Source organism: Chionomys nivalis, chromosome 3 (assembly GCF_950005125.1).
Source record: "Chionomys nivalis chromosome 3, mChiNiv1.1, whole genome shotgun sequence".
Lineage (NCBI taxonomy): Eukaryota > Metazoa > Chordata > Mammalia > Rodentia > Cricetidae > Chionomys > Chionomys nivalis.
Window position 1 is genome coordinate 6,719,896 of NC_080088.1, and position 27,294 is coordinate 6,747,189.

The 27,294-nt window shown below is 49.0% G+C and overlaps 1 protein-coding gene across 3 annotated transcripts in view; it reads right to left on the reverse strand.

Moving 5' to 3' along the window:
- The window catches only part of Itsn1 (intersectin 1), a 184,744-nt gene that overhangs the window by 34,587 nt on the left and 122,863 nt on the right, over window positions 1-27,294 (reverse strand). Inside the window, exons 24-29 of one of the 3 annotated variants that reach the window (XM_057765119.1) lie at window positions 26,011-26,177; window positions 22,937-22,982; window positions 20,936-21,057; window positions 15,980-16,097; window positions 14,202-14,393; window positions 13,466-13,838 (exon numbers count right to left, since the gene is read on the reverse strand). In XM_057765119.1, the coding sequence (XP_057621102.1) occupies window positions 13,837-13,838; window positions 14,202-14,393; window positions 15,980-16,097; window positions 20,936-21,057; window positions 22,937-22,982; window positions 26,011-26,177 (647 nt within the window). In that variant the 3' untranslated portion in view covers window positions 13,466-13,836. Of the gene's footprint in view, window positions 1-13,465; window positions 13,839-14,201; window positions 14,394-15,979; window positions 16,098-20,935; window positions 21,058-22,936; window positions 22,983-26,010; window positions 26,178-27,294 lie in introns of those variants that run through there. The other 2 variants (XM_057765117.1, XM_057765118.1) reach the window with 2 other exon arrangements.

A 27,294-nucleotide genomic window follows, 5' to 3' on the forward strand; every position in this document is an offset into this window, starting at 1 on the left:
ATGGCTGGCATTTGGCAGGCTGGCCCAGGACTAACTAAATGTACTAAAACACAGGTCAGAGAATACACATCACTTGCCAGTAGATCCCACTGAGAAACGCCAACTACTTTCTACAACAAGGAAGTAACATGACCAGAAGACAAAAAATGACCAAGAAACCAAAATGAGGTCCTGTTGGGAGAGATGCCTGCTTCTTTTGGATTCTAGAAGCTCCTCTGGGCATAAGTTTGGGAGAAGAGTGGAAGGTGCAGGGACGCCTGGCTTAGTGCCAGCTCTGAGTGCACTTGGGGGCTGTTGTCCACCTTGCTCTGGAAGGCCAGCCTCAGATCTACACATCGACAGCATCCAAGCCAGAACTGAGCGCCTGGGGATGCTGGTGTAGCTGGGCTGTTTGCCACCCCATGCAAGTCTAAGTCCAGCCTTCCTGGAGATGTGGAATGAGCACACTGGCCTCTGGACCCAGAACACAATCAACAGCAAAGAATTTGGGAGGAGGTTTCTCTCTACACCATGCAGCAACCACACTGACTTGAGATGGATTTTTGGTCACTAAACTGACCCATGGGATACTGGGAAGGTTGAATTCCAGACCCAGAGAACCATGAAAGACTTGAAAAAGGAATTTTAAACCCCAAAATACCCTCCCTTTGAAAACTTAACATTTAGAAAAACAAGGGGTTTAAAAACCTTCATTATGCAAAGCCAGGCTAGTGGAAAAGCCATTTCAAATTAAAACTTTTCTTTAGGGGGTAGAGGGTGTGGCCTTCTCTCCCTTGGGTACCAAGATACACACAGTTTGTTGACCCCTGGCTGAGGGAAAGATTAGGGGTGAAAGTATAGTGAATGATTTTCTATGGCTGTCGAGTAGGGATGAAGGGTATCTCAAAACCAAAATTGGTTCACAGCTGAAATAATATTGCAAAAACTACAAGCAGTTAAAAAACAGCCTTCATTAAACCCACAGGAAATTCCTAATGTAGGCTCTCAAGTTTATACTGTTTTCTTATAACACTTATGAAAGGGACAGGACTGTGACATCGAAGGCCCAGAGACTGGGACCCACATGGGTCCAAGGGGGATATGATGACTATCACTCCTGTGACCAGTGGGACTGAGATCCTTTCTGTTACAGCCAATACACATGCTCACAGATCTTGTGGAATTTCAAAGGATACAGAAGTACTTAGCACAAAAAATGGAAGACCCTCCCTCCTCTCTTCAGTATAGTTTTGAAACACAAATTAGCTCCCACAGCGGGCTAAACATTCAGCTAAGGAAATAAACAGACCTGATTTCTGTTATGAAGGAGCCAAGAAATATAGTAATAAGCTGGTCAATAAATATTTATTAAGTTTCCAGGAAGTTGAAGGGACACAGGGGTAAGCAGATACCATCCTTGTCCTCAGGGAAACTCAGGAGTTTAGGGGAGACTCCACGGGAAATGTAAATTAAAAATAGTATTTGTAAGGGTGGGACATGGTCCCATCGGTGAAGTGTTTGCCTTGCTCAGATCTGGGTTCGATCCTTAGAACATATAGTAAAAAGCCAGGCATGGTGGTTTGTACTGAAATCCCCCAGTCCTGGGGGAGGCAGTGGAGCACAGAAATGGGCAGATTCATGGGGTTCACTGGCCAATCAGCCTGACTTAGCACATGACAAGCCCTGGGTGTCCCTAAGATACAGTATCTCAAAACTCAGGTTGGCGAGCTCCTGAGGAGCAATACTTGAGGTTGACTGCTGGGCGTCACATGTTCGTGCGCTCACACTCACACACACGAAGAACGGGCCAGCCAACAGCGCTGTAAAAACAGTGAGGGAAACACAGACACCTGTGGCAGTAGAGAAGGCCATGCGTGGCATAGGGGTAGCCATACCAGAACAGAACTGGAGACACAATGAGGAGAGGCCAGGAGAGTGATGGGGAGGCCCCCATGATGGTGTTCATCTCAAGGGAAAGACAGCACGGTGTGTCTGGAGACATTCAGCCCAGATGCCCTTGCTAAGTAGGTCTGTGTCAGTCACATGTGTGAATCGGATGCCTGAGCTCCTGTCTGTCCTGCAGGAGTCGCTAGAGTGGGCTCTGCCAGGCTTCAGTCTCTTGCCATTTGAGCGACACCTTTCCCGTCCCCACCAGGCTGCACTTGATCCTCCTAGGATGTTGATTCTATTATGAACCACTCAACGTCCCAGGCAGAGTGGCAGGTGGGGTGGCTTGTCCTGTAAGAAAAGCAGATGAAGCCCTTTCTGCCGTCTCTGGTTTTGTCTCTGCACCACAGCTGCTGTGGGAATCCTCCCTGCCCGCAGTGAACCTTCCTGCAGCATCTGTGCTTGGAGCTGAGGTCAGTGACGAGAGAGGCTTCTGGGTCCTTGTCTTCTGGAGGCCCAGGCAGTCTAGACTGGCCTCTGCCCTTGTTGACACACAGAAGCCTCTAGAAGGGCATGGCTGTGAGCTGTCATCCCAGAACAGGAGAGTTTCAGATTCTCAGGATTTGATTCTGATATTGATAAGAGAGTAGGAGCTAGTGTGAGGCCTGTGGTGAGGGGCTGAAGATGCCACCAATGGCATCAAAAATCCCTGTGCACTGAGTCCAGGTATCCCTATTTTAGGGAACCCACTGAGTTGTGTAGCTGGGTCTGTATGGGCATGCCCATTCAGCCTCCTCACTTGGTTTCAAACCCAAAAACTAAAAAAAAAAAAAAAAAAAATCCAAAAAACTACATATTCTCCAAATCAGCTCCATCGTCTTCCAAGGAGGCCATCTGGTCTACCCGGCTTGCCAAGTAGTTTAATGAGCACAGAGAAGTAGTAGAAATGGAGTTCCTTCCAGAGAGAGTCCACCTCCCGCTCTGCAGTGGCTAGGAATGTGGTTAGCAGCAGATCACGCTGGCTTTCTGTCTGATGCTGGACTCCTGGCACAGGTACCACAGCCCTTTACAGTCTGCATGTTCCCTTCTCAGCTGCATTCACGTCTCTGTGCGTGCTTTCTCGCTGTCTGGGCACTCACTTTTGGTGTGCCCTGTCCTGCAGGATTTTTGGCTTCCTTAGCAATGGCTGTAAATAAACCCTTCAGGTTTGCAAGGCAGATGAAATGTTTCAGCAGTCCTGTGGGACATGGTTTTTTTTTGAGGGGGGGGATTTGAGGAAGGCTGCAGTAGCTTTGACCAGAGAGGTCTGGGAAGATTTTGAAGAGGAGGAATTGGAGATGGACTTTGTTATGTTCACATGTCCCTCAATGTTCACATACCATCCTGTGGAGATAGGGTACTTCAGGGTGATTGGAGTGATTGATTACCCACATGAATAAAAAAATGCTGTTATCTAAGGGGTTGGATCCAGTTATAAACATGAGGCAGACATGCTGCTCCCTTGAGTGTGACCTTTAATCCTTCTACCCTCCTGGAATGGGGTGACACATTGGTAAGGCTCCACCAGATGCATGCCCTGGATCTTGGACATCTGAGCCTCAAGAACTATGATGATAAAAAGAATTTACAACTTAGCCACCCTGAGGTATTTTGTTACAGTATCCTGCACTAAGACATCATGGACAAAGAAGATGGTGGGGGCATGGAGAGTCGGAGTTGGGTGCGTGGAGCTGGAGGAATAGGTGTGGAAGAGAGAAGATGTTGGGTAGGGCACATAGCAATGCTAAACTAGACGCTTTGGACACTGTGCATGTCTCAACTCAGTTCTCGCCAATGAGCTTGTGCACTGCGCATGTGTTGACTCAGTTCCTCACCAACAAGCTGAGCACTGCACATGTGTTGACTCAGTTCCTCGCCAACAACCCTGTGGAGCAGCTAGGATGACCCACAACGAGCCGATAAGGGAACAGAAGCACGGAGAAGACAAGTAAGTCAGTAAAGCTTCGGTTAAGAAACAGCAAACAAAGTAGGACCAGAATCCACGTTCTTAACCGTTCTGCCTTCGCCTTGCTGGACAGGGGCTGTTTTTGTGTGACCTGGTGGCTAGGACACACAGCGTAGCTTTAAAAATAGAAGTTTACTCTCGCATAGTTCTAGAGCCTGGAGTCCAAAGCAGGCCAAGATGTTGACAGGGTTCGTCCCTCCTGGGCTTACAACCATGTCTTCTTCCCGTGTCCTACAGAACCATGGTGTCTATCTACATATGGTTTCTTCTTAAAAGGACACTTGTCATTTTAGAATAGGATCCACTCTGACAGCCTCACTGTACTATTTAAATACATCTTTGAAGACACTAACTCCAAATTTAGCCACATCCTGGGATCTCCAAGGTTAGGACTTTCACCCATGAACACAGTTCAGACCATGTCAGAAGGGACACGCGCTTGGGGCAGAGCTAGGTTTGGGCTGTATTTCAGGAAGATGTTGGTGGCAGAATGGAAGGCGGGGCAGTCCTCTAGTATGGCGGCACTGAAGTCATCCAAGGAGCTGGAAACTGCCAGGGTCCCGGCTGACACTGTTGAGACACCAAGTATGTCTAACTCTCCAAGGGAGACCTGTGTCCATCCCTTGTAAGGCTCTGAGTGATTCTCGTGTCAGGCAGAGAAGACTTCCCACTCTCAAGAGAAAAGACGGTCTGGATCCCAGTGTGGGAAGGAACAAGAACTGGAAACCACAGCTGTCCCAGTGCATGGGACCCAGGGCTTCCACAGTCCCTCAGCTCAAGCCAGCTCTCCAGTGCCAGCTCCGAGGAGAGAACACTGTCCCTGAAAGGCCATCTACACCCAGAGCCCACTGAAGCCTCGGGGCCTCTGGAGGTGCGCGTGAGGCCAGACTATTGGATGGATGGGAGCGTGGAGTCCAGGAAGGCGTGGCTATTCCCACTATCGGAAATGCTCTCTGGAGACAGGATGATAAAAGGAGCCACCTGTGTTCCTAGGGAGCCCGCCATCTTTCCTCTTGCACTTCCTGGAAGGTCTACTTGAAGACAAGCTTGGTCTTGGAGCTCAGGCTCTCAGGAGCTGGATGCAGCTGCTCAGGATGGAGAGGTGGCTCAGAAACTGAGTGCTTCCTGCCCAGTCAGTTTGGCTCCCAGCAATCCCATTCGGTGGCTCACAAACACCTGTAACGCCAGCTCCAGGGGATCCAATGCCTTCTTCTGGCCTCCACTGGTACCATTCACACATACATCTCATATGCACATACACATAAATAAAAATAAATCTAAATAAAAGAGCCCTGGCTGACCAGCCCACAGGAGACTCTGAAGGCTGTGTGATGGACAGGTATACTGCACCACCCTAAGGTCCTTCAGAAGGACCTGGCAACACCCTGGGCCCTGACAAACTGGCTCCTATGGAACACAAGAGATGCTTCCAACCTAAGATACTTTCTGTCTGTTTGAGTGGCTGCAGGTCCTACCCAGGGTTGCTTCTGTGAGGCCACCACACTCATGGGGGAGACTAGATACTAAATATGCATGGGACCAAGTGGTAAGTATGTAGCCTAGTTAAGTGATTATGAAGCATGTGTCCTGTTTTGGAGTCTTTCCATAAACAGTAACTTTTTTCAACCACGCCACCGTCCCAGCATAGGCTTTGTGCTGGGTTCTCTGCCACACATGGCAAGAGAATGAACAAGATGGCACACCCATGGCCCGGCTGGGGAGGGAGGCCGATGCTCGAGGCAAACGTGGACTGTCACCAACACCCGACACGTCCTCCACAGTCCCCAAGAGTAAGGGCTGATGGGAGATGTACGTGTGCTAAACAGACTGTAGCTTACAGCCAGCAAGAGATGGGGACCCCACAGTAGGCCAGCTCTACAAGGGGAGTGCCATCGCTCTTGATGGTGTTTGTCCTGTGATGACTCACCCCCTTTTGTGGTTCTGAGGAGAGAATCCAGGGTTCCATCCCCGTTAAGCTTATGTTTTTACCACCGAGCCACACCCTTAACTCTGCAGATTTATTAGTATTAGTATTAGTATTTAACTTCATTTTCTTTCTTTTAAGATAAAGTCTTATGTATAACAGGATGGCCTAGGATTCCCTAGGCTGAGGGTGAACCTGACCTTCTCACGCCTCTGCCTCCACCTCCCAAATGCCGAGACTCCAGGTGTGACGACCACATCTGCTTATGTCGTGCTGAGAGTGAACCCCAGGGCTGCGTGCACACTGGGGAAACACGCCACCAACTGAACTACATTCCTAGCCCATTTTATTTACTTCTGACAGCATTTAATTATGTATCCCAGACTGACCCGCCACCCCATCATAATCCTCCTGTCTCAGCCCTCCGAGGGCTGGGATTACAGGCATACATCTCACGACAGACTCTTCGTGGAGTTCTTGACATGAACACCTGGAGACACTAGGCTGGCCCCGCCCTCAGAGGACTCAGGCCAATGAGAAATGAGTCTGTCTTACAGTCTGCAGATAAACCACCCCCCCACACACACACCAAAGGTTCATGTGTGCCCAGTCCCCAAGAGAGAACCAGCTATTGCTTGACTCATGGGCGTCATCTAGTAGTATTTTCTGGACGCTGGAGACTTAGACGGTGGCTTGGTCAGAGGAGGATGATGAGGGGCATGCCTTTAATGGGTATCTGGTCCCTGACCTCTTTCTGTTTCTAAGCGTTGATGAGGTAAGAGACCCAGCCTGCAAACTGTCCTGCTGCCATGCGCTGTGTTCGACCTCACCAAAGGCCCACAGCCACGGAGCAAGCTGAATTCTCCGTAGATGAGAATGCTAAATCTCTGGTCCAAACAAGACTTCCTTCCTTGTGAGTTCCTCCTTAGGGCCCTGTCACAGTGACAGAACGTGTGAGTGACTTACCCAGTGTCCACGTGTGTGTGTATCAGCCTCCCAGTCTCCTTGGCATGCATGAAAGAACTTCATGGCAAGGTAACAACGGTGGGGAGGATGGCAGAGAGCAGGAAAGGGGGACCAAGGGGGTACATGGCATGTGTTACTGGGGTGCACCAATGACTTAAACTTGAAGCCAGAATTCCAGGAAGGATGTGTGTAGGATATGGGGGCAACAATATTTGGGAGATTTGGGGCTGGTTTAGACCGGACAAACAGGGTAACTGAAGGCTCTATGGACCCAAGCACCCTGTGCCAGCTCCTAACTAGAAGGTGCACGTGGGAGCCCTAGGGAGGAGACCGTGCCCATGGGGGTTTGAGCTCTCTGAATATGGCACAGTTCTGCATCCATGCCCTGTCAGTTCCCCAGTGCTTGCCCAGGACGCTGCCCGAGGGCACAGATGTGGGTTCTGACTCTTAGTGCCAGAAAGGTTTTCAGGTTGGCAGAGTCCACTATTAGATTAATGTGTGTCTAAGACCATGGTCTTCTGACTGCAGCCAGGGATGGAAATTTAGAAGCCACAGGGCTCCCTGCACTACAGCACTGGCCTTGGGTCACACTGTGTCCTGTGAGCTGGTCTGATTCTACCGTTCCGTCTGCTGGTGTCTCCTCCCACTCCTACAGGTTCAAAGGCAGGCATCACACCTGCCTGTGTTCCAATGCCCACAGCCTTATCACCAGTCAGGGGCCATACTCCTGTGTGTGTGTGTTGGGGGGACAACAGGAGAAGGGAAACTGAGGCAGGGCAGCCCTCTGAAGCCTTTGTTCCAGCAAGAGGAAGGGAAGGGTAATGGAAGATTTTCTTCTGTCTCTTGAGGATGGGCTGGGGTGAGGGTTCCCACTAGACAGTCAGTGGGGGTTGGTTACTGAGGGAGGTATAGCTATGTAGGGCTTCCCATGGGGCTGTGGGATTCCAAGGCAATGCTCCAGAGAGCAAAGATCCCTGCTTGGCTTTGCCTGCTCGGCTGCGGCCAGCCCCCCGCTCTGGTTCAGCAGAGCAGAGGCCACCAAGGTCCCCTTCTTGTCTGGGTACACGCAGCGGGGTGCAGGGGGTGTGTTTCTGGGAGCCCTAAGTGTTCTGGGTACATGTAGCAGGGCGCAGGGGCAGTGTGTTTCTGGGAGCCCTAAGTGTTCTGGGTACACGCAGCAGGGCGCAGGGGCAGTGTGTTTCTGGGAGCCCTAAGTGTTCTGGGTATACGCAGCAGGGCGCAGGGGCAGTGTGTTTCTGGGAGCCCTAAGTGTTCTGGGTATACGCAGCAGGGCGCAGGGGCAGTGTGTTTCTGGGAGCCCTAAGTGTTCTGGCGCAGCTGCTCTTGGGAGCACACGGCTCTAGTGAAACAGTACAGCTACTTAAAAAAAAAAGTGGCTGGCATGTCTAGCGGGAGCAGGGGGCAAACGTTCCCTTCTTTGCTGGCAGGAGACTACAAGGCCACGGAAGGCTGTGATGAGAAATACAGGACCCAGTGACTCTACACATTTGTCCAGGTTTATTGTGGAACCCTGCATGGGCCTGCCAACCGTCCATGGTTAAAAGCCGTGTACATTCCATGGCCCTGGTTGGGCACCCCACCGTCACCCGTGTCAAACAGGCAGTTGGCACCAGCGGCGTGCGGGGAGATGCTGGCATGAGACGGTGTCAGCATGGGTCATACCTGTGGGACAGATGCTCCAAAAGGCTTCCGTAGCCGGAAGGTAGGGACTGTGATTTGTTTGCAAAGTTGTAAGGGGTCAGGGGGCTGTCATTCTCTCTGCAATCTCTCATCTGTGTGTGTGGGGGGGGGGCGGCGGTTAGAAAGCAAGCAGGAAGCCACAGATTGGCTAGCCAGAAGACTCACTGAGCACACAGAAATCATTCGTCTTCCACAAACGACTCCTTTCTTACGTACTGGGTGGTCACTCACTGGGGAAGTCCAAAGAGCTTCAATAACATCCCCAAGACCACAAAGAATGTAAAGTAGCAGAGCTGGGATTCAAACCCATGCTCTAAATGGTCATCCTAGAATACCTTTAATGCTACCAACGTCCAAGGGTACAGCTATACCAATTTCCCCAGAGTCAATGAGTAGATTAAACTGTGTCTTGTATTCTGCACCATGGTCTTCAGGCTGCGGCCAGGAATGAAAATTTAGAAGCCACAATTGGCCCAGAGCGAGGGCATCTGGGACAGGCCTATCTTTGGGAAACTGGGCTGCAGTCAGAAAGGGCTTAAGGCTGAGGTAGTCCAGTGTGGAGCGTGGGCAATGAATGCCTGATGATGTGTGGGATTCTCATCATTCCCAGAAGTAGGAGAACCGCAGGAAGGAAAGGGGCCAGCTCTTATCTTCCAAAGTGACAGCCACCAATAATTCTGAGCAGGTGCTGCAGGAGGCAGGGCTCCAGAACAGACAGGGATGAGAAGGGGGTGAGCCTGGCACTGGGATGGGCAGATGCTTAGAGGGTACCCCTAGACCCTCAGTATCCTCACTGTCAAGTGAAGGGCTTGTGTCCAAGGTTCTAAGATCTCAGCACTGTCAAATACTCTTCAGGGGACATCTGTCCCTCACTTGCCACATCGTGTCCTTTGCTCCTCTGGTATGGCCTGGCTAAGTGTGCAAGCGTGACAGGGAGCAGCATGGACATGGGGAGGGGGAGCAGAGGCCTCAGGAGCACACAACTTCCTCATGCCCTCTAGGAGGTCACAAGTGTCTCCTATCCTGGGTCAGGGTTTGGAGAACTCGGGAGAAAGGAGCGGTCAGCCTAAGCAGATGTGGCTACACGGAGGAAGTGTGTGCCCTGCAAGATGAGTCAAGCAGATGGAAAACTGCAGCTGCCAGCCTGCGTGAGAATCTTCTAGACAATTCTATCTGCTTCGAGCTGGACTCTGGAGTTCAGAGTATGTTAGCAAGCCACAGATAATGCATTCAAGTCACTTTCTCACACGCACATCCGGCATACACACAGAGACCCTGACGGCACAGAAGAGCAGGTGGGTAGCATCTGGTTCCTAGGTAGCGCTCGTACAGAACCGTGTAACACAGCATACATGGATCTTACCAACGATGGTCATGTCTCAGAAACAAAGCCTTGGTTTTAGTAAATCAGGCATTTTTTTTCCATGTCTGGGAGCTTTCAGTGCAGAGCACAGAATCTTCGATGAGAAGCAATGGACTGGCTGAGACAAACCATCTCAGCTCTTCCCAGGTTTTCATTTAAAAAGGGCCCAAGGAAATGGTGGCTAAGTGAGATCCTCATATAATGGCATTCTATATGTTTTTTTCTTCTTTTTTCTGAAGCGTTTTATGTGTTAGCATTTTTCCTGTATAAAACACGTCTGTTGTGTACCACTACCCACATGTGCATGGTGTCTGTGTCAGATCCCCTAGGGCTGGAGTTATGGCAGCTGTGAGCCCCCAGATGGTTGTTGGGGATCAAACCTAGATCCTCTGGGAGAGCAGCCAGTGCTCTAAACCACCAAGCCAAATCTGCAGCCCCCAGACAGCAGGTCTTTGTATTTTCCTAGGCATTTACTGGAGTGTGTGTGGTGACACTGAGAGTCAATAGCATCCTGAACTATTTCTCTTGGGTATTTTGGGGTTCAAAAAGAGGAAGAATAAATGGATTAATTTGTAATTTTGTCAAAAGGAATAAAATATTTATTGTCTCTCAGAAATAATTTTCCATTTCCAAGAAGTGGGATTGTTATCTGGGCGGTAAGCTTCCCAGATTGGCCTGAGTGAAGACTGCCCAGACTCAAGTCCATGGCCCTGGGTCTCAGCACACACGGGGAAACACCAGGGCAGCGCTACTCCTGGGAGCTTGCATTTAAAGGAAGCAGAAACTAGGGTGACATCTTGGCTTCTCTTACGGATGTGTCAAGAACCTGGACTCTGGTGTATTCTATGGTTGTTTGAGCTGTTCACACAATGGGCGTCTTTGAGTGCTTAAACCCATCATGTGGCAGGAAATGATACATTATATGGGGTTAAGTCATATGAAATTGCTGTTTTGGGCAGGGCATGGTGGCACACTCAGCAGAGGGATTTTTATACACATACACACACACACTCATCACACAAGGAGTAAATATAAAATTAAATAAAACCCAAAAACCTAAAAATAAAAAATCAAACACCAAACTTAGTACTTTTATACCTCAAGGGACACTTTACTGTTGAATCCAACTTTAAAAGTAGAGAATATAGGGGACAATCAAGATGTTTTGAAAAATAAAAGGCAATTGTGGGAGACGTTTTATGCTGCACACACATGATATGAGCTTCAAAACGGGTGTACATATTCAGCAGTAGTTATCAGGGCGACTTCAGTAGCCGTCTGTGGGGTGACCACGTGGGTCAGGACAACCCAGTGAACTTTAGCCAGAGTGGCCAGTAGGGTGAGACCAGGGTTTCTCTGCTCAGTCCTGGTAACATCCGAGACCTGCTCACTCTGCCATGTGAACTGTGCTCTGTGTTGTAGGATGACCCACAGGATGCTAGGAGTGGTCCTCTGCCTAAAACCCACAGGGCCAGATGGGTTCTTCACAGTCGGTGCTAACGGAAGGGATGGGAAGGAAACCTGTGCCAGTCCCCAAACTCGGGAGAAAGACTAGTGGAACAAACCGTGAAGATATCACCCACCTTAACACCAGCATCCCACCATCAACCTGAGCACTGGAGAAGGAGCACCACTTAGACAGTGAAGAGGTCCTGGGGAGGAGATGAGGATGCAGACTGATCACTGTCACAAGGGGCTGGATGGGAGACAGGAAGGGCCTTGCCCATCTCCCACTGAGTCTTCCCTGTTCTGACATCTAGGTCCATAACAGTTCACCTGGCTCACTGGACTCCACTTCAGTATTGCCCCTGCCCCTCCTGGTGGGGGCCGTGTTTGCCCTGTGGCAGCAGCGCCCTCCCCCAAGCACTGGCTGGCCTGCGCATGCCACAGTTTACCCCCACTCCACAGAGAACGTAACACACCCATAAAGATTCGTATGGACTTTGTTGTCACTGCTTCTCTCGCTAGAACCCAACAGGGCACCCAACACACAGGACATTTATTACCCCTTCCTCAAAACTTTTTGCCAACTTGAAAAAACTGTGAAGGAAGGGCAGGGAGGCCCAGTGAGTGAGGTTCAGGAGGACAGTGCCAATCACGTGTCCACCAGGGCTAGCGTGTCACGCGCGTGTGTCGTGTGCCGGTTTGTCTCTGTAGGTGTCACAAGAGTGCATAACTGACGTGACCCCAGCCTGGGGAAGTGTGCAAGTCTGCCTCTATCCATGTGTCTTCTGGTACTCACTAGTTCCTTATATGACACCGTTTTCCACCAGTGTTTGTGCCCTAACCAAGTCACACACCTGTCAATGTGTCAACACCACAAACTAAAATTCCACTGAGAGAGTTGACAGCCTAGCTGGTGCGGGCCTCCGCACTTGGAAACTAGTATTCTCTAAGGAGCCACGGCTTACACATGGACGGGACGGGGTGTCAAGGAGTACGTCTGGATTCACACACAGCACGTGGGTAGCAGGCCGACGGCTGCCACCTGTCTGGGTGGTGCCCTCACCACTGCAAGATTCCAACAGCAAGAACACAGAGACATTTCCATCTAACTTTTATATGAAGAATTTAATTATCTATACACATAACTAATCCAAAGGTTGTATTACAATTGTTAAAGCCGCAGTTTATATATTTATATATTTTACATTCATATCCATGAAACACTGAAGTGCAAGTAGACAAGGAGGGGCTGCCCTGTCCTTTGCACCATGTGAGGGGAGAAGGGCCATGACACGGCCAGCAGGGCGTCTCCCCAGGAGGGAACCCAGAAAGACAGCAGTTAGCTTACTCCTAGGACAGCTAGACGGTGCTTCAGGCTTCCCCAACCCCACTGCCTGGGCTGTCAGCGTGGTATTTTTTCCTTTTCTTTCTTTCTTTCTTTTCTTTTTTTTTTTTATTGAGAGCTTCCAACTAATGTCTAAAGACAAACACGGCTACAGCACAGTTAACACATATGTGGACCAGGAGCGCCATTTCATATTAATCTGTAGAAACTCCACAGTCTAGTTAAAAATGTAAACACTGGAAATTAATTGCAGGGAAACTATACATTCTTTCTTGTCAAGAAAATTACTTGTTCAAAATATTCCATGAAAAGCAACTGGAATAAACTTCCTGTAACAGAGACTGTTGATCGGAACCACCTTGGCGGTGGTGTCTTACCGATGTACGGTATGAAAATACGCCAAATGAAAACCTCGAAACAGACACCAGTCAACTAGATAAATCTGAGACCAAACGGAAACACAGGTACTTTCTCATGTGGCTACAAGATCACTGTGCAAAATAAAATTAACGCCGTAGATGAGAGCACTGTGCACGGTGGTTCCTGCGGGAAGAGCCACTTCTTCAGCACAGATGGGTTCCATGCAACAGGCACACGACATCACAAGCAAGCCTGGCACCTATTTAGGCAGGCGCTCTCTACACATCTTCAAAGCGGTACACCCAACTCCTCTGCACTCTACAGTAGGGGAAAAGCCCCAAACTACACAATTTAGTTGGTAACACTGGACAAAATGGAAGAAAATACATCAAGTCTCAGATTTATGGACATTTGGAACAATTTTTAATAGCACATGCAGCATTCCTTGATAGTGGGTCTTTTTGCAAAACCAAAATAGCAAAGAAGTAATTGATTGATTTTTATTAAAAGGCTAAAATACACATTTAAAAATAATCTCCAAACCACTGAGAGCACCTGTGAAGGCAGGGCAGTCAGCTGAGTGAGTAGGAAAGCCAGCAAAGGACCCACCGCCCTGGGCACTTCTGCCAGTTTGCTCCTGTCTCTGCACGTAATGACTCAGACACTGCGATCACATGCAACTAAGGTAAAATGAGGTAAACTGCTCTGCAGTGAGTTCTTCTACTCAGAAGGCAGTAGGTGATCATGCTGCAAGTCACATGATCAAGGCTGCATCTCCCATCATCCCTCTGGGCAGTGATATGGGATAGTGGGTCTCTTTGAGGACTTTCAAGCCTGAGGGGGGATGGACAACATATGATTCCTAGAAAAAGGAGGAAAACAACACATAAGCCAAACAAAACAATGTGCAAAATTCAAGCTAGGAAAATGAGTCAGGCATGTACACAGCACGGTGCCAAAATGATTAAAAAAAAAAAAAAAAAAAAGAAAAGAAAAAAGAAAGGGGGGAGGGGAGGGGGGCATGCTACAGAAGGAATGAAATTTAAAAACAAAAACAACCCCACGGACTAGCCTTGCATCACAGAAGGTCTTCAAAGAGACTGTTCAAATGCAGCAGTGGTCTGGCTTCCAGGTCTGCAAGCCAGGCTCAGCAGAATCAGAGCAATGCTGCATGTCTTACGGGAAGAGGCCAGGAGGCCAGGAAGAGAGCCACCAGGGCACTTACATTGCTGGCTCGGGTCCATGTCCGTGGTCAGCTTCACATAATTGGATGGGAAGAGCCCGACCTGCCCGCTGACTTCTCCTTTCCACCAGTCGGGGTCCTCCTTGTTGAGGACGTTGATGATCTGGCCCTTGCTGAAGGCCAGCTCGTCATCGTTCTGTGCGGTGTAATCGTACATCCCGATCACTTGGCACACTGTGGGAGACAGGGCGGTGTGAGCAGCTGCGGCCCAGCGCACGTACGCAGCAGCAGGTACATTCCCGGGTCAGAGGGGGCGAGTGAGGGCAGCGGTGTGAACAGAGGAAGATGAAGGACTACATTTTTAAGATTTCACCCTGTCTTAAATGTCATAATGTCTTCCCCTTTCACGGCGCCTGTCAGCAGACAAGGGAACCTTTATTCTGAGCGCGGTAGAGGGACTTAGAGCGCTGGCTCTGGAGGACTGGCTGGTACCACCCAATTCCCACAGTGGTGCAGCGCAGACTGCCAGGGGCTAGGGCACGTGCCTGTCTGTATCTTAACTTCTTTTGTGGTGCTGAAGATTGATAGACAAGTGCTCTAGCCCTGAGCTTCCAGCCTTGGGCTAGGTCATTCTAAAGGTGGACTATGGCTCTCACCTGGTCTGCGGACACTTCTGAATCTCAGTAAAAAAGAGAAACCAGCACTTTAGGAGGCGATTCTGCTGTATGTTCATGTCTCAGAGGCAACCACACCTCAAGAACAACTTTCCTATGTCGGGCGGTGGTGGCGCACGCCTTTAATCCCAGCACTTGGGAGGCAGAGGCAGGTGAATCTCTGTGAGTTCGAGACCAGCCTGGTCTACAAGAGCTAGTTCCAGGACAGGCTCCAAAGCCACAGAGAAACCCTGTCTCGAAAAACCAAAAAAAAAAAAAAAGAAAAAAAGAACAACTTTCCTTTTCCTTTAATCCCACAGTGTATTGACCCATTCTCACTGCCTGGCACCTTCATTCTTAACCAACAACCTATATGCAGCTTCAGGATTCTCAAACTCTCCAGCTAAGAGAAGAGAATCCTTCTGCAGATGATGTGGGGCTTGCAAGCTGATAGGAGCTGATAGGAGAGGGGTCTGCCAAGTCTCCCAGGGGACAGCAGATTCAGATGGTACCCCACCCTGCCACTGCCCACACAGGCCTCAGCTCATGCAGAGAGAACAAGTTGGGGATCAGGGTTCAGCCACAACATTTTAGGTCCTGACATTTCTTGCAAGGACAACAAGTTTAAGCTAGTTTCACAGGGGACATATAAAACAGACATCCAATCACAAGGTGATGACGGAGCAAAGCGCCCACAATCTCCACAGGGGTCACCAAGTCTAGGCCACTCTTCCACAGCTAACTCACTGTCTTAGATCAGAAAACGGACAAGCCAGCTGCAGCTCTCTGCCATTGCCTGCCCTCTAGGAAAAGACACAACAACATCCTACCCTCTCAGTGAGCCCCCTCTATCCCCAGCAGATGTCACAACTTTATTTTAGGGGCCTTTCTGTTGCCTTGCCCAGTGGCCCAAATCCCAGGGTAAAGAGCGGGAAGGAAATCAAGAGAGAAATCTGTCTTTAATGTCACAGCATCCCCAAGTCCTTCAAGAGTCCAACAAGGGTTCTGCAGTGCCCAGCACAAAAAGGCTACGGAGATGCATATTCCCAGTCACACACTGACTGTGGATCAGAGACAGCAAGCACAAGAGCTAAGCACATGTGACAATCACACAAGACACTGGATGAGAAACCTGAGTGGTAGCAGAGCGACCTGCAAGCGCCTTACCTGCTGGCAGCACTGCAGACTTGGGTAGCTCGGTTGGGGTGATTTTGCTTGTTCCAGGGCTTAGAAGTTTGACATAATTTGCTGGGAACCAGCCTATCTGGCGCTTTTTCCCTCGAGCCTAAGAAGAAAATAATAACGTTTTACAACAATCAAAGCCCATCTTTCTCACACAACCTGCTTTGTAGCAGGGCACTGTACAACACTCACACTGAGCTGAGTTACAAAGAGATACAAATTGCTGCATGTTCAAACATGGCCGTTCCAGTCAAACTGCGGCAGCCATTGATGGGCAGAGCTGGACTATGTAGATCACACATTCAGGATATTCTGTAATGTAGCTAAGACAGAAAGTTACGGGCTAGAGCGATGGCTTAGGGCTCAGAGCACTGGCTCTTCTGGAGGACCAAGGTTCAATTCCCAGCCCCACTGGCACCTTACAGTTGTCTGAAACTCCAGTTCTCCATGGGCACCAGGCACACAAGCGGTGCACAGACATATATTTAGGCAATACTCACACACACAAAGCTAAAATTATTTTTAATAGGATAGAAAACTAGTTAGCAATCTACTGCTACATCAGGTAATACAGACTTTCTGATTAATGTCATGAGTGTTCAAGAAGACCTGGGCATCAGATGCCTTGGTCTACAGGACAGCTCCTGAGGCTACAGTGTTGTTATTCTTGACTTTGAGATGCCTAAATTGAGCTTGAAAAGAGACACGACAGTCCCAGGGCTACAGACTCACTACCACGCCTGAGTTCTCCATGTAGATGTCAGACAACGCATAGCGTCTACAGAACACATGCATTCAACTTGACACTGTTTCAAAAACCATCAGGCTCCCAGATGGCAGCAAGATTTCCCACTGTCTTAGTTTCCAGCATCGCGCACATTCCTGACTGGCACCCTTCTCCTGCACTCCACAGCCTGAGTCGGCCCAAGAGCCCTCTATGGAGCATTTTTCCAGTGTCAGAAATGGCAGAAGACGTGGAGGTGTGAAGACGTGAGAGGCTATCCTTGTCTATCCCTACTGTCAGGAGAAAGAGCACCACACAAATGCACGTGCACTTGCACACACAGACAAACACACACACACACACCTGTCAGGGCAGAAGATTTAGTTCAGCGGTTAAGAGCACTGGCTACTTTCTTGAGGACCTGGGTTCAGTTCCCAGCACCCTTGTGGCAACTAACCACTGTCTGCAATTCCAGTTCAAGAGATCAGGTACTTTCTTCTGGCTTCCATGAACACCAAGCACACACATGGCACATACACATACGTGACTGTGGCACCTATTCCCCAAATGGATAAATAAAACCTATACCACCTCACACCTCAACCCCCCTCACCGGGTCATTCAGGAGGAGAGGCTGGGTTAGCTTTAGCGCACAGCCAAGATTTGGTTGGTCAGATAGGAGTCATGTCCTTGACTCCAGGACTGCCTCGCTCTGCATGGTGAATCTGCTGAAGCGCGCTGTGTGCTTCGCCACTCCCGCTCTAATGGCTGTAGACTGCCCTCGCTCTGCATGGTGAATCTGCTGAAGCGCGCTGTGTCTGCTTAGCTACTCCCGCTCTAAGGGCTGTAGATTGCTGCATGGCTCCCAGACTCTTCTGCCCCACCCCTAGCTTTACAGGGGCAGGAACTGAACTCCTTCCCATTCTCTGCTGCGTGTCCATGCTGAGAGTCTCCGTAAGGGACATTCCTGGACACACAGTAAGCCTCCTACTTTCCTGTGAGGGCCAATGCTATTTAACACTGTGTTGATGTGTGTTGTGTGTGGTGTGAGGGCTAAACTAAAATACACGCTTCTTAAGGAGTCGAGCCAGAGACAATCCGAGTGTGGAAACATAAACAAGCGTGAGTCTAAGTCACAGCCCAGTACTGACTACTACTGACTGGTGTCCACCTGAGACATGGTCGGAGGAGAGTGCGGTGCTACTGGTTCTAGGAGCCCTTTGGAGTAAGTGAGGAATGGTTAGCCCTTGAGGAACCAGAGGCCCATGGGAAGGGCTCAAGGCCCGGGGGTGTGGCTGTCCCAGACAAAGTGTCAGATGAGACAGGGTGGGCATGCTGCTGCAAAGGGAAGAAGAGGCAGGTCCACAGGGATGGTGAAGAAAGAGGCAGGAGTCATGACAGTGCTCTGAGCAGGAGAACGCATGGACCAGAGGCAGGTGGCAGTCAAGACACAGATGCACAGGGATGGCTGGCTGGACTGAGCAGAATGGGAGCCAGGACTGGGGGCACAAGCCTGCAATCCTAGCATCTGAGGCAGGAACAGGAAACTTGCAAGTCTGAGTCCAGCCTGGGCTACACAGCGAGACCCTGACTCAAAAGCAAGTCGAAGCTGGGAGTGGTAGTGTACACTTGGGAGGCACGGGCCGGCTGGTCTATATGGTGAGCTCCAGGCCAGCCAAGGCTCCACAGTGAGACACTGTCTACAATGAAAGAGCAAGAAACACTGCAGCTCCCTACTTCTCACAGCAAGCAGAATGGATTTCTGGGAGCCAGGGTTGGATTCCTCAACAAGTATGCTGCTCCTTGCCAGGATCTCTGGCTGCCCACCAGACAGCTCCCTGTGTAAGCCTACCGTCAGTCACGCTACAGACTATGGCTTTGCTTCAGGCCGAGAGCAGTTCTTTCCTCCTATGTCCAGCTCAGCACAGTATGGGTCCTCCTTCCTCACTGGGAAGGGCCTGGACACAGCTGTGAGCAGAGAAGCATGGCTGGGGAGCTGCAGCCAGCCCTTCTCCTCCCCAAGGACGCTCACCACCCCACCCAGTCCTCTGTGCTCCATGGTCAACACCCAGCCTCCTGTCTCAGACTTATCTGTCTGTCACACCATCCTGCTCAGAGCCACACGAAAACTGACTAATGCGATAAGCAGACTGCGGGCACATCACAACGGCAGAGTTCACGATGGCAGAGTTATTACAGGCTCATTCTATAGGGACACTGGGTTCTCACAAGGGCGCTGGTATAAATGACCAGGTCACAAGTGGGGCCTCCTGTGTTATGCAGCCCTAGTGCTAGACTAAGGAGAAACACTGTATGCCTCCCTTGTATACTAACTGGACAGCTGCTGGGCACTCAGCCCTTTGCAGGCCACTAAGGAGTGCCTATGTGGTGAGCTGTGGCCCACACTCTCCTTCATGAAGGGAGGAATGCCAATGGAACGAAGCCAGGTGGAGCCTGCAGTCCCAGACTGGTGTTCACTGAGTGAGAAGAAGATGGCGGGTGGGAGTGAGGCATTTCCTGTGTAAGGGCCAGCAGGCCAGCAGGCCAGCAGGCCAGCTCTTATGTCATCTGCTCCTATGTGAGGACATGCGTGTATGGTGGTTCCAGCTCTTATGCGCACCTGCTCCTATGTGCAGACATGCGTGTATGGTGGTTCCAGCTCTTATGTGCGGACATGCGTGTATGGTGGCTCCAGCTCTTATGTGCGGACATGCGTGTATGGTGGCTCCAGCTCTTATGTGCGGACATGCGTGTATGGTGGCTCCAGCTCTTATGTGCGGACATGCGTGTATGGTGGCTCCAGCTCCTATGTGCGGACATGCGTGTATGGTGGCTCCAGGGTTCCCAGAGGTTTGAAACACAAGGAGAGTCCAGTCTCATGTTCACTAGTAATAGTGGAGCACACTTAACTCCTGATAACGAGGAGATAATGGTGCAGCACAGAACGAGCCTGCACTGTTTACGAGGACCCCCGCTAATGCCTACCCCAGCTGTCCCACCATCTGTGGGTCCTCTCTACCTCGGTATCTGTGTGTCTTCTAGCCCCATCCCTTCTAGCCTCCTCACCCTCTCTCTTGTCATTTGTTCCTGAACCAGCTGACTATCAGGTTCTCACATCACAGTTCTTAAAAAAAAATCTATTTGTAGTGTGTGTGTGTGTGTGTGTATGTGTACCCAAATAGGCCAGAAGAGGTCATCAGATCTCCTGGAGCTAAAACTATAGGCTGTTAGCTGCCTGATGTGGGTACCAGAAACTTATTTCAGGTCTTAATCAGAGTCATTTCTTTAGTTCCCAAACCATGGTTCTTTAATCTAACACATTTCAATATGTAATATCCATATTTCAAAATCAAAATTTCAGGCATGTGTTTAAAAAAATGAACCACAGTAGAAAAAACTGAGCTGTAGACTAACTGTGATTTAGGAAAGTCAGCAATGCTGTAGTAATTTAATCTAGCCCGGCCTCTGCACCCCTCCCCTGGCTTCCTTTCATACAGAGTCTGGGGGAGACTCTGATATTGTCACTATCTCTTTCTATAGGTTTAGTCGTTGATGTTTTGAAGCGTGCAGTCCTTCCCTGTGCTATTTAGTTCAATATCCTTCACTGTCTACTTACCTGTTTGCTCAGGATTAGACTCAGTTGGTGTGATTCTGTTGACACAGAATGGATGCTGTGATCTTACATGAATATCGACCATTTGTCCCCACTGGTGACGGCCATTTAATCACCTGACTAGATAGTACCCCAGTTCTCAACTGTGTTACCATTGTACGCTTTCAAACAACAAGCAGTGTGGTATCCTATGACCATCCTACTGTCTACCGTGATACACAACAATAACCCTTCTACAATATCTGTGTCTTGAAGTGAGAGTTAAAGGAGGTGTCTGGAACGGTGAAATGAGTAACGCGATTTCGATACACACGGGCACGGAAAACGTGATGGACGGATGTGGTCTGTGTGGAAGGACGCCCGCCATGTTGGCACGTGGTAAACCGCTTCTAACAAAACACTACTTCTGTGTTCCAGAAGGACACACGAGGATGTCTCGATGCATGCCCCGCTCTGAGAACCAGACACAGGAGACACAGGAGGCCCTCGACAGGTGCAGGGCCAGACAATGACACTCTTTGTATTTTGCAGTGAAATAACTGTTCCTTGAGACTTTGCAAATTTGCGCCTGGGCGGAGATTTTTACATAAATAGAGACACTAACCTGCAGCTCTCCTTCCCACCATCCGCCTGGGTTCTTTTTCCGGATCAAAATCAGCTGGCCAGGAGCCAGGGTGAGCTGTTCGGGTCCAGTAGCAGTGTAGGAAGCAATAACCTGGGCAATTTCTGAAAAACAAGATCAAATGTTGTAGCGTGTTGTCAGAGTGGGGGAAGGAATTCCTAGGACGACACAGCCATCTCCCAGGACCAGAGGCACCCGCATCTTGGCCTCTCCTGGAAGACAGTGCAAACACACCTCTCCATTCAGCTCAGGCTTCCGTGGGCCCCTTACATCTCCTGACTCACCAGCTCCCTGCCATGAAGTTCCATCCTGCCTGTCGATGCTACCTGTCAAATTCCACAGTTATTATGAACCCCCATGAAGGGCCAGGTGACTGCTTCCCCCAGCTCTGTGAATCTCAAGGAAGTTTCCCTCTGGTTGGACACTAGTAGGGGAAATTTGATTTTCCTCAGGAACCTGGCTGTAGCTCACTTACACATGGCTTAGGACTGTCCAACACAAGTCAAATCAGCCATGGCTCATATTCTAGGAGCTATCCATGCATTTATGGTTTGAATCACAGAGCCATTAGTTTAACTTCTTCTTATTCCAAGTTACAAGAAGAACAGAGTCATGAGAACTTAATCAAAGATAGTAATTCTGTATAGAAATAAAGCATGCAAATGTTCTCTGGTTTCCCGAATCTTAAAGGTCCTATGAGAACACTCCCGGCAGGACCACAGCTGAGACAGAGGCTGCAGCTCCCTGCACGCGGAAGTGATATGGAACAAACTGTTTACTCTTCTGCACTCACCCTCATCTCAGCGAACCCAAAGGACAGAAAGCATGGCAGGAAGGAGTAATGAAACACAGAAAGTCAGAAGGAGAGGGGTGGGAGAGGCCCCAAGCTCCAACATCTACTGTTCCTCTGTGTCCAGTGCAGGAATAAGATCCTGACCCTTTAACAAGTCCTATTACTCTGTCCTGCAATCTGAGGCTGGCCACCACAGTGGGAGGGACTGCTCAGAACTTCAGAAAACCCAGGAAGGCAAAAGGCCTGGGGCCCAGCTCATGGCTAGTCTGGCTCCAACCAAGAGCTTGAACGGAGAGTCTGTGGGGTGAGGACACTCCTCCGGCATGCCAAGGACGAGCTCTAGATTTCCAAGTTTTTCATTTGGAGACAGTCCCAATTAGCGTCCTATTTGGCACCAGCTGTCTCTGCTCCTCAAAGGACCTGGCATACGGGCCAGAGATCTGCCCTAGCATGCTGAAGAGCCGATATCCCCAAGCAGCTTGCTAGTGTCAGGGTAGAGCGAGGCCCACCTGAGCACTGTATGAAATACTGGACAGATGTTGAAAGTGTAGACAGTTCCCAGAAAGAGCAGATTCAGCTATGTGCTCTGACTATGTGAGCCCAACAGGAGCTGAGCTTGTAGCTCCTCTAGCACAGCAGTGCCCATTCAGACCTATAATTTCCTAAGGATATGACAGCAAAATAGCGCCAGTGACCTTGGCTGGGAAGACGGGCCAGACCAGCCATGCCATTTCACAGCTGCTTCCTTCCCTTTCATTCCACTATTAATAGAACATGTGATTTTGCTTAAATAAACTACAAATCTAGCTTCTGAGGTGTGCCTTTCATTTTGTACCTTCAATGTTTGCCAGGGGAAAGCACCTGATGCTAAATGGATGAAACCCACCATGTGGCGCTGTCTGCTGCAACTCTGCTCACCACTGCTGGTGCCACCGGGGCTTCGTGGGCATCCACTTTCCAAACTCAGCAAGATGATGCCCCAGGCAGCTGACCCTGCAGTCTGATGGCTTCCTGCCACTCCCCACTTCACAGCCACGGGCACTAATTAGCAGGGGAGGGTCCACCCACACACTGTCAGGGGAGGTTCCTTCACCTCTACTTAGACTTCTGGCTGCAGTAAACAAGGCTGGGAACTACTACCAAGTGCATTCATTGACGCTGAAACACAGGCATTGGGGTTTGTAACTTACCAGGTTTTTTTCCTAAACTCCCTGTTTTCCCAGCAGTTCCAGAGCCCTTAAAACAGAGCAGAAGGTCTCATTTGCATGCTGAAGAGGTGATTGCACAACTTAAAAAAATGATTAACAACACAACCCCACTAGAGCCCTTAAGTCCCTCTTTTCACTTGGGGGGAGCATGGAAGCATGTGTATCGGGGGACAGTGCACACAGGTGGCCTTTACCCTGTGACAGAGCAAACATGTAGTCCTGCAGGCCTGGAGGCACAGGGTCAGGCTACACATGGCACAGGCACGCCCTGGATCCGGGCACCTCCGCATGGCTAGACAGGAGGCTCCTGCAGACACCAGAGCCCCCACCCAGACTCAGCACATGAAAGCACTGATGCTCTCTCACTCTATTCACACTAGGATTTAAGGACTGAACCAGCATCGGGAGGAGGGATCCCACCCTTCCCCCTCACTGCTCTCCTGCATGGTGTTTCTACCCAATTTCACACTGTCTGAGCACCGACATTTCTCTCTCTATGCTGGAAGCACAATTGTAGAAGCAAACCATGTTTTTTCCCAACTACTGAGTGTTCCAGAAACTCTCTGGGGTTGAATTCCTCCCGGATAGCCATGGAACTTTAACCCAGCTGAGTCAGCCAGTAGAGACCATGAGAGCCAGGACAGGGGCCAGAATCTAATCTGTGTGACAAAGTGCTTTATTGTCAATTAATGCTCCCCCTTGAGTGCCTACCCTTGTAGTAAATTAAGCATTTCAATGGAAATAAAGCAAAGGATTTAATAAACCAAGGCAGTCACTGTAAAGATAAAAATGTGCATTATGCCAACATTTTATCAAATGCTGCTATATTTCTGGCCACTGAAATAAAATAACCACTGAAGAGGAACAGTTTGAAATGAATTTTTATTCTAACTAGTGAGCTTTAATTAATGAGAACAATTATAAACTATCAATTTTCTTGCTAATTTTATGGCCTAAATATCAAATAAAGAATAGCAAACCAAAAAAAAAAAAAAAAAAAAAAAAGAATAGCAGCCGGGCGGTGGTGGTGCACGCCTTTAATCCCAGCACTTGGGAGGCAGAGGCAGGCGGATCTCTGTGAATTCGAGACCAGCCTGGTCTACAGAGCTAGTTCCAGGACAGGCTCCAAAACCACAGAGAAACCCTGTCTTGAAAAACCAAAAAAAAAAAAAAAAAAAAAGAATAGCAATGAAAGACTCAGTTACTTCCCGTACGTGGGTTTATAATAATTCCCCATGTTCCACACGCAGAGGAAAGCAACAGACACTGCCCAGTCACATGTCAGGTGGCTCCAGCATCTTCCCTCGGAGAAGCTGCAGGGAGGAAGGGACTGAAGGGCAGCTCCTCAGCCCACGGGCCCAGCCTGGTGTCCCCACCAGAGTATACTGTTTCCTTTTAAGTTTGTAGGAAGCTTTGCTCTCACACAAAACTTTGTATTTTTATTGCCATTTGAATATATTTGATCTAAAAATCTTAACTGGTAGTTATCCCATAGCCAATATTTTAATAACTGACGATGGTGGCGGAAACTCCTCACAGGTCAGCTGGCCTTTCAAAGTCAGCACAGGCTGTTCCTGTTTAAGGGCTTCAGATGCTTTTAGACAGAAAGCTGTGATTTATTAAAATATAATGTAAGAAACAGCCTTTACATTTTTCAGTATAACAGCTTATTTTTCTTATGTTACTTTAATATGTATCAAGACTATCTTTGTATACACCTATCTCTATCTATCTATCTATCTATCTATCTATCTATCTATCTATCTATCTATCTATCTACCTACCTATCTACCTACCTACCTACATATACAGGAAACTTCAGTAAAATGTCGATGAATAAATTAAAAATAAGTTTAGATGCAAACCAAATGGCTTTTTGTATTCCACCTGTTCCAAAAGGTGACCTCACTTGAGAGTTTTTGTGTCTCATGGCAGGAACTGGAGCGTCCTACCCCTGAAATACCAGCTGCATAGTCTAAGGCCAACTTGCCGGCCCAGAGAAGTGTTGGATTTCCCCTTCTAGGTCTGGGGAGTCCACAGGCCAGCTGTCTGACACGGGAACATGACTTCTCCCTGGCTTCTTTCTGCGGAGTTCCCTGAGGGCGGGCAGACTTACAAACGCCCAGGAGTTAGCAAGCTGCTCTCGTACCACAGCAGCAAGCATTGTAACTCAGTTTTAAAGCACAGAGAATTGTTCCTGGGGTGGAAAGGCCAGTGGCAAGTGTACCGCAGAAGTCGCCGGGCCCCTCCTCACCAAAGCCACTAGGAGCACAAGGGCCTAGAGAAGAAGCTGGTGCGCACTCCCTGCCTGGCATTTAAGCGACAGCGAGTGCCTTTTCCACCGCAATAAGCAATATTCTCAGTGATGCAGCTCCACAGGCCCTGCCAGTTTCTCTCAGTGCTGAGGAGATGTAAAGGGTAAAAGAAAACAGCTACGGATTTACTGTCCTTAAAAAACCCAAGGTTCATTCCTGCTGGCTTGTTGCTAGGGTCTATTAAAAGGCTATAATCATACCATGAAAATCCCTTAACTTGAACTTGGCCACTATAAAACCCTCCAACCCCAACCATTTCATTGAGTTTGCACCAACTCAAGACCACATCCTATGCAATCAGATATCTAAGGATAGTGGCATTGCCCCAAACGTACCAATCTCTTGGAACTTAATGTCTTTGTACTGTGAGACAAAGCACAGAGCAGAACCAGAACACCTTCATTTACAGCCGAGGGCAGCTGTGCGCATCTAAAAGCTAACGGCCATGGAGAGCTAATCAAGCGATCATAAACTGGTTACAGGAAGGAACCCCGCCAACTCTGCACACTGGAACAGAGCGATGAAGAGAGCCCCTGGTGCAGTCCCACTTAACCCCAGAGTTGTGCATGGAGGAAGCCAGAGCTTGCTTCACGGTACCAAAGGGCACAGTCAGACACTTCAGTTACCATAGCAATCCAGAACTCAGCAGAACCCAACAGTGTTCCACGGTCAAGCATCAACTCCCCGCCAAGAGAACCACCACACAGAGAGAGGGAGAGGAAACAGTTAATGTGGGTTTACCTCTGAATCTTTAAGCCTCACATAGTTAGAAGGGAAGACTCCGGACTTGTCGCCCACCGTGCCCGTCCACCAGTCACCATCTTTCTTGGTAACCAAAATCACATCCCCTTGCTGAAAGGTTAAATCTCCTTGCTCAGAACTCTCGTAAGTGTACATGGCAATAAATTCTGGAGAAATATTGAGATACGGAGAGAGCTTGATTGTTTAAAGACATCCCAGACAGCTTTGCAAAAGCAAACTTATGATTCAGGAAGTCAGGGTGAGATCCATTCAAGAAACACTAGCCACAGATTAAAACACAGGGCTGTGCCATTCCTGGGCTCCACTCCCCCACTGCCCATACACATGAGTGTAGGCAGAGAGGAACCTCTGTGAGTATCCAGCCGCAGGAACACAAACCAAAGGCACTGCACATCTCCTGACTGAGCATCAAGAATGATCTATGATCTATTTACATACATCACCTCTTTAAATAAAAAATGTTTCTCATTTAGCTTTAGCTAACATTGATTGCCTACTTTGTGCTATGTACAGGGTAGGGCGTGCTCACATGCAGGCTCTTGGTGTGCAAATATCTGTATTTCAGACTTTCAGATACACTTCACCCTTTATATCAATCAAATGATACGCCTTTCGCTATTTAAATACCCGAGTGAATGTCTGAGACATATATTGCCGTGTATATAAATGGTCAGGGACTGTTTAAGAGTTACACAGTAGGCACTGGTTACGGCTGGACATCTGCTTGTCACTCGAGCTGTATAAGCAGGTGCGGGGATTGATGACACAAGTAACATCTCCCTAACCCAAGGAAATAGCCAGTCATTTCTAACAAGCTTGTTAGCAATTACTCCTCATGTGGTTTCGTCTGGAGGAGTAAGAGCTGGTGTTCTCTAGGGACTCCAGCTGGAGAGGTGCAATCCATGGGAATGTCTCCCTGTAACTCTAAGAACTCTGCTTTGCTTTGAACTGACCCTGAGGCTCAGGACAAAGTCATTCTAGTCAGTAAGTACAGAAGAAAGAGGTACATATTTCTTATCTCTACGTTTTATCCACTTTGTCCTAGGCCTTTATTACACATTTTTAAAAAGTAGTATAAAAATCAAGTTTTTCATAAAGCTTACGCTCAGGACAGCCTGTACTGTTACATTGTAACATATCTTACATAAGTCAATACCCTTCAAAGCAGAGTGCAAGGTTGGCTAGCAGCTGGAACGTTGGTATAGAGATCTCCACTGGCCAATTTCACATTTATTGTTTGTGGCTCATCTGGAGGTCAGATGG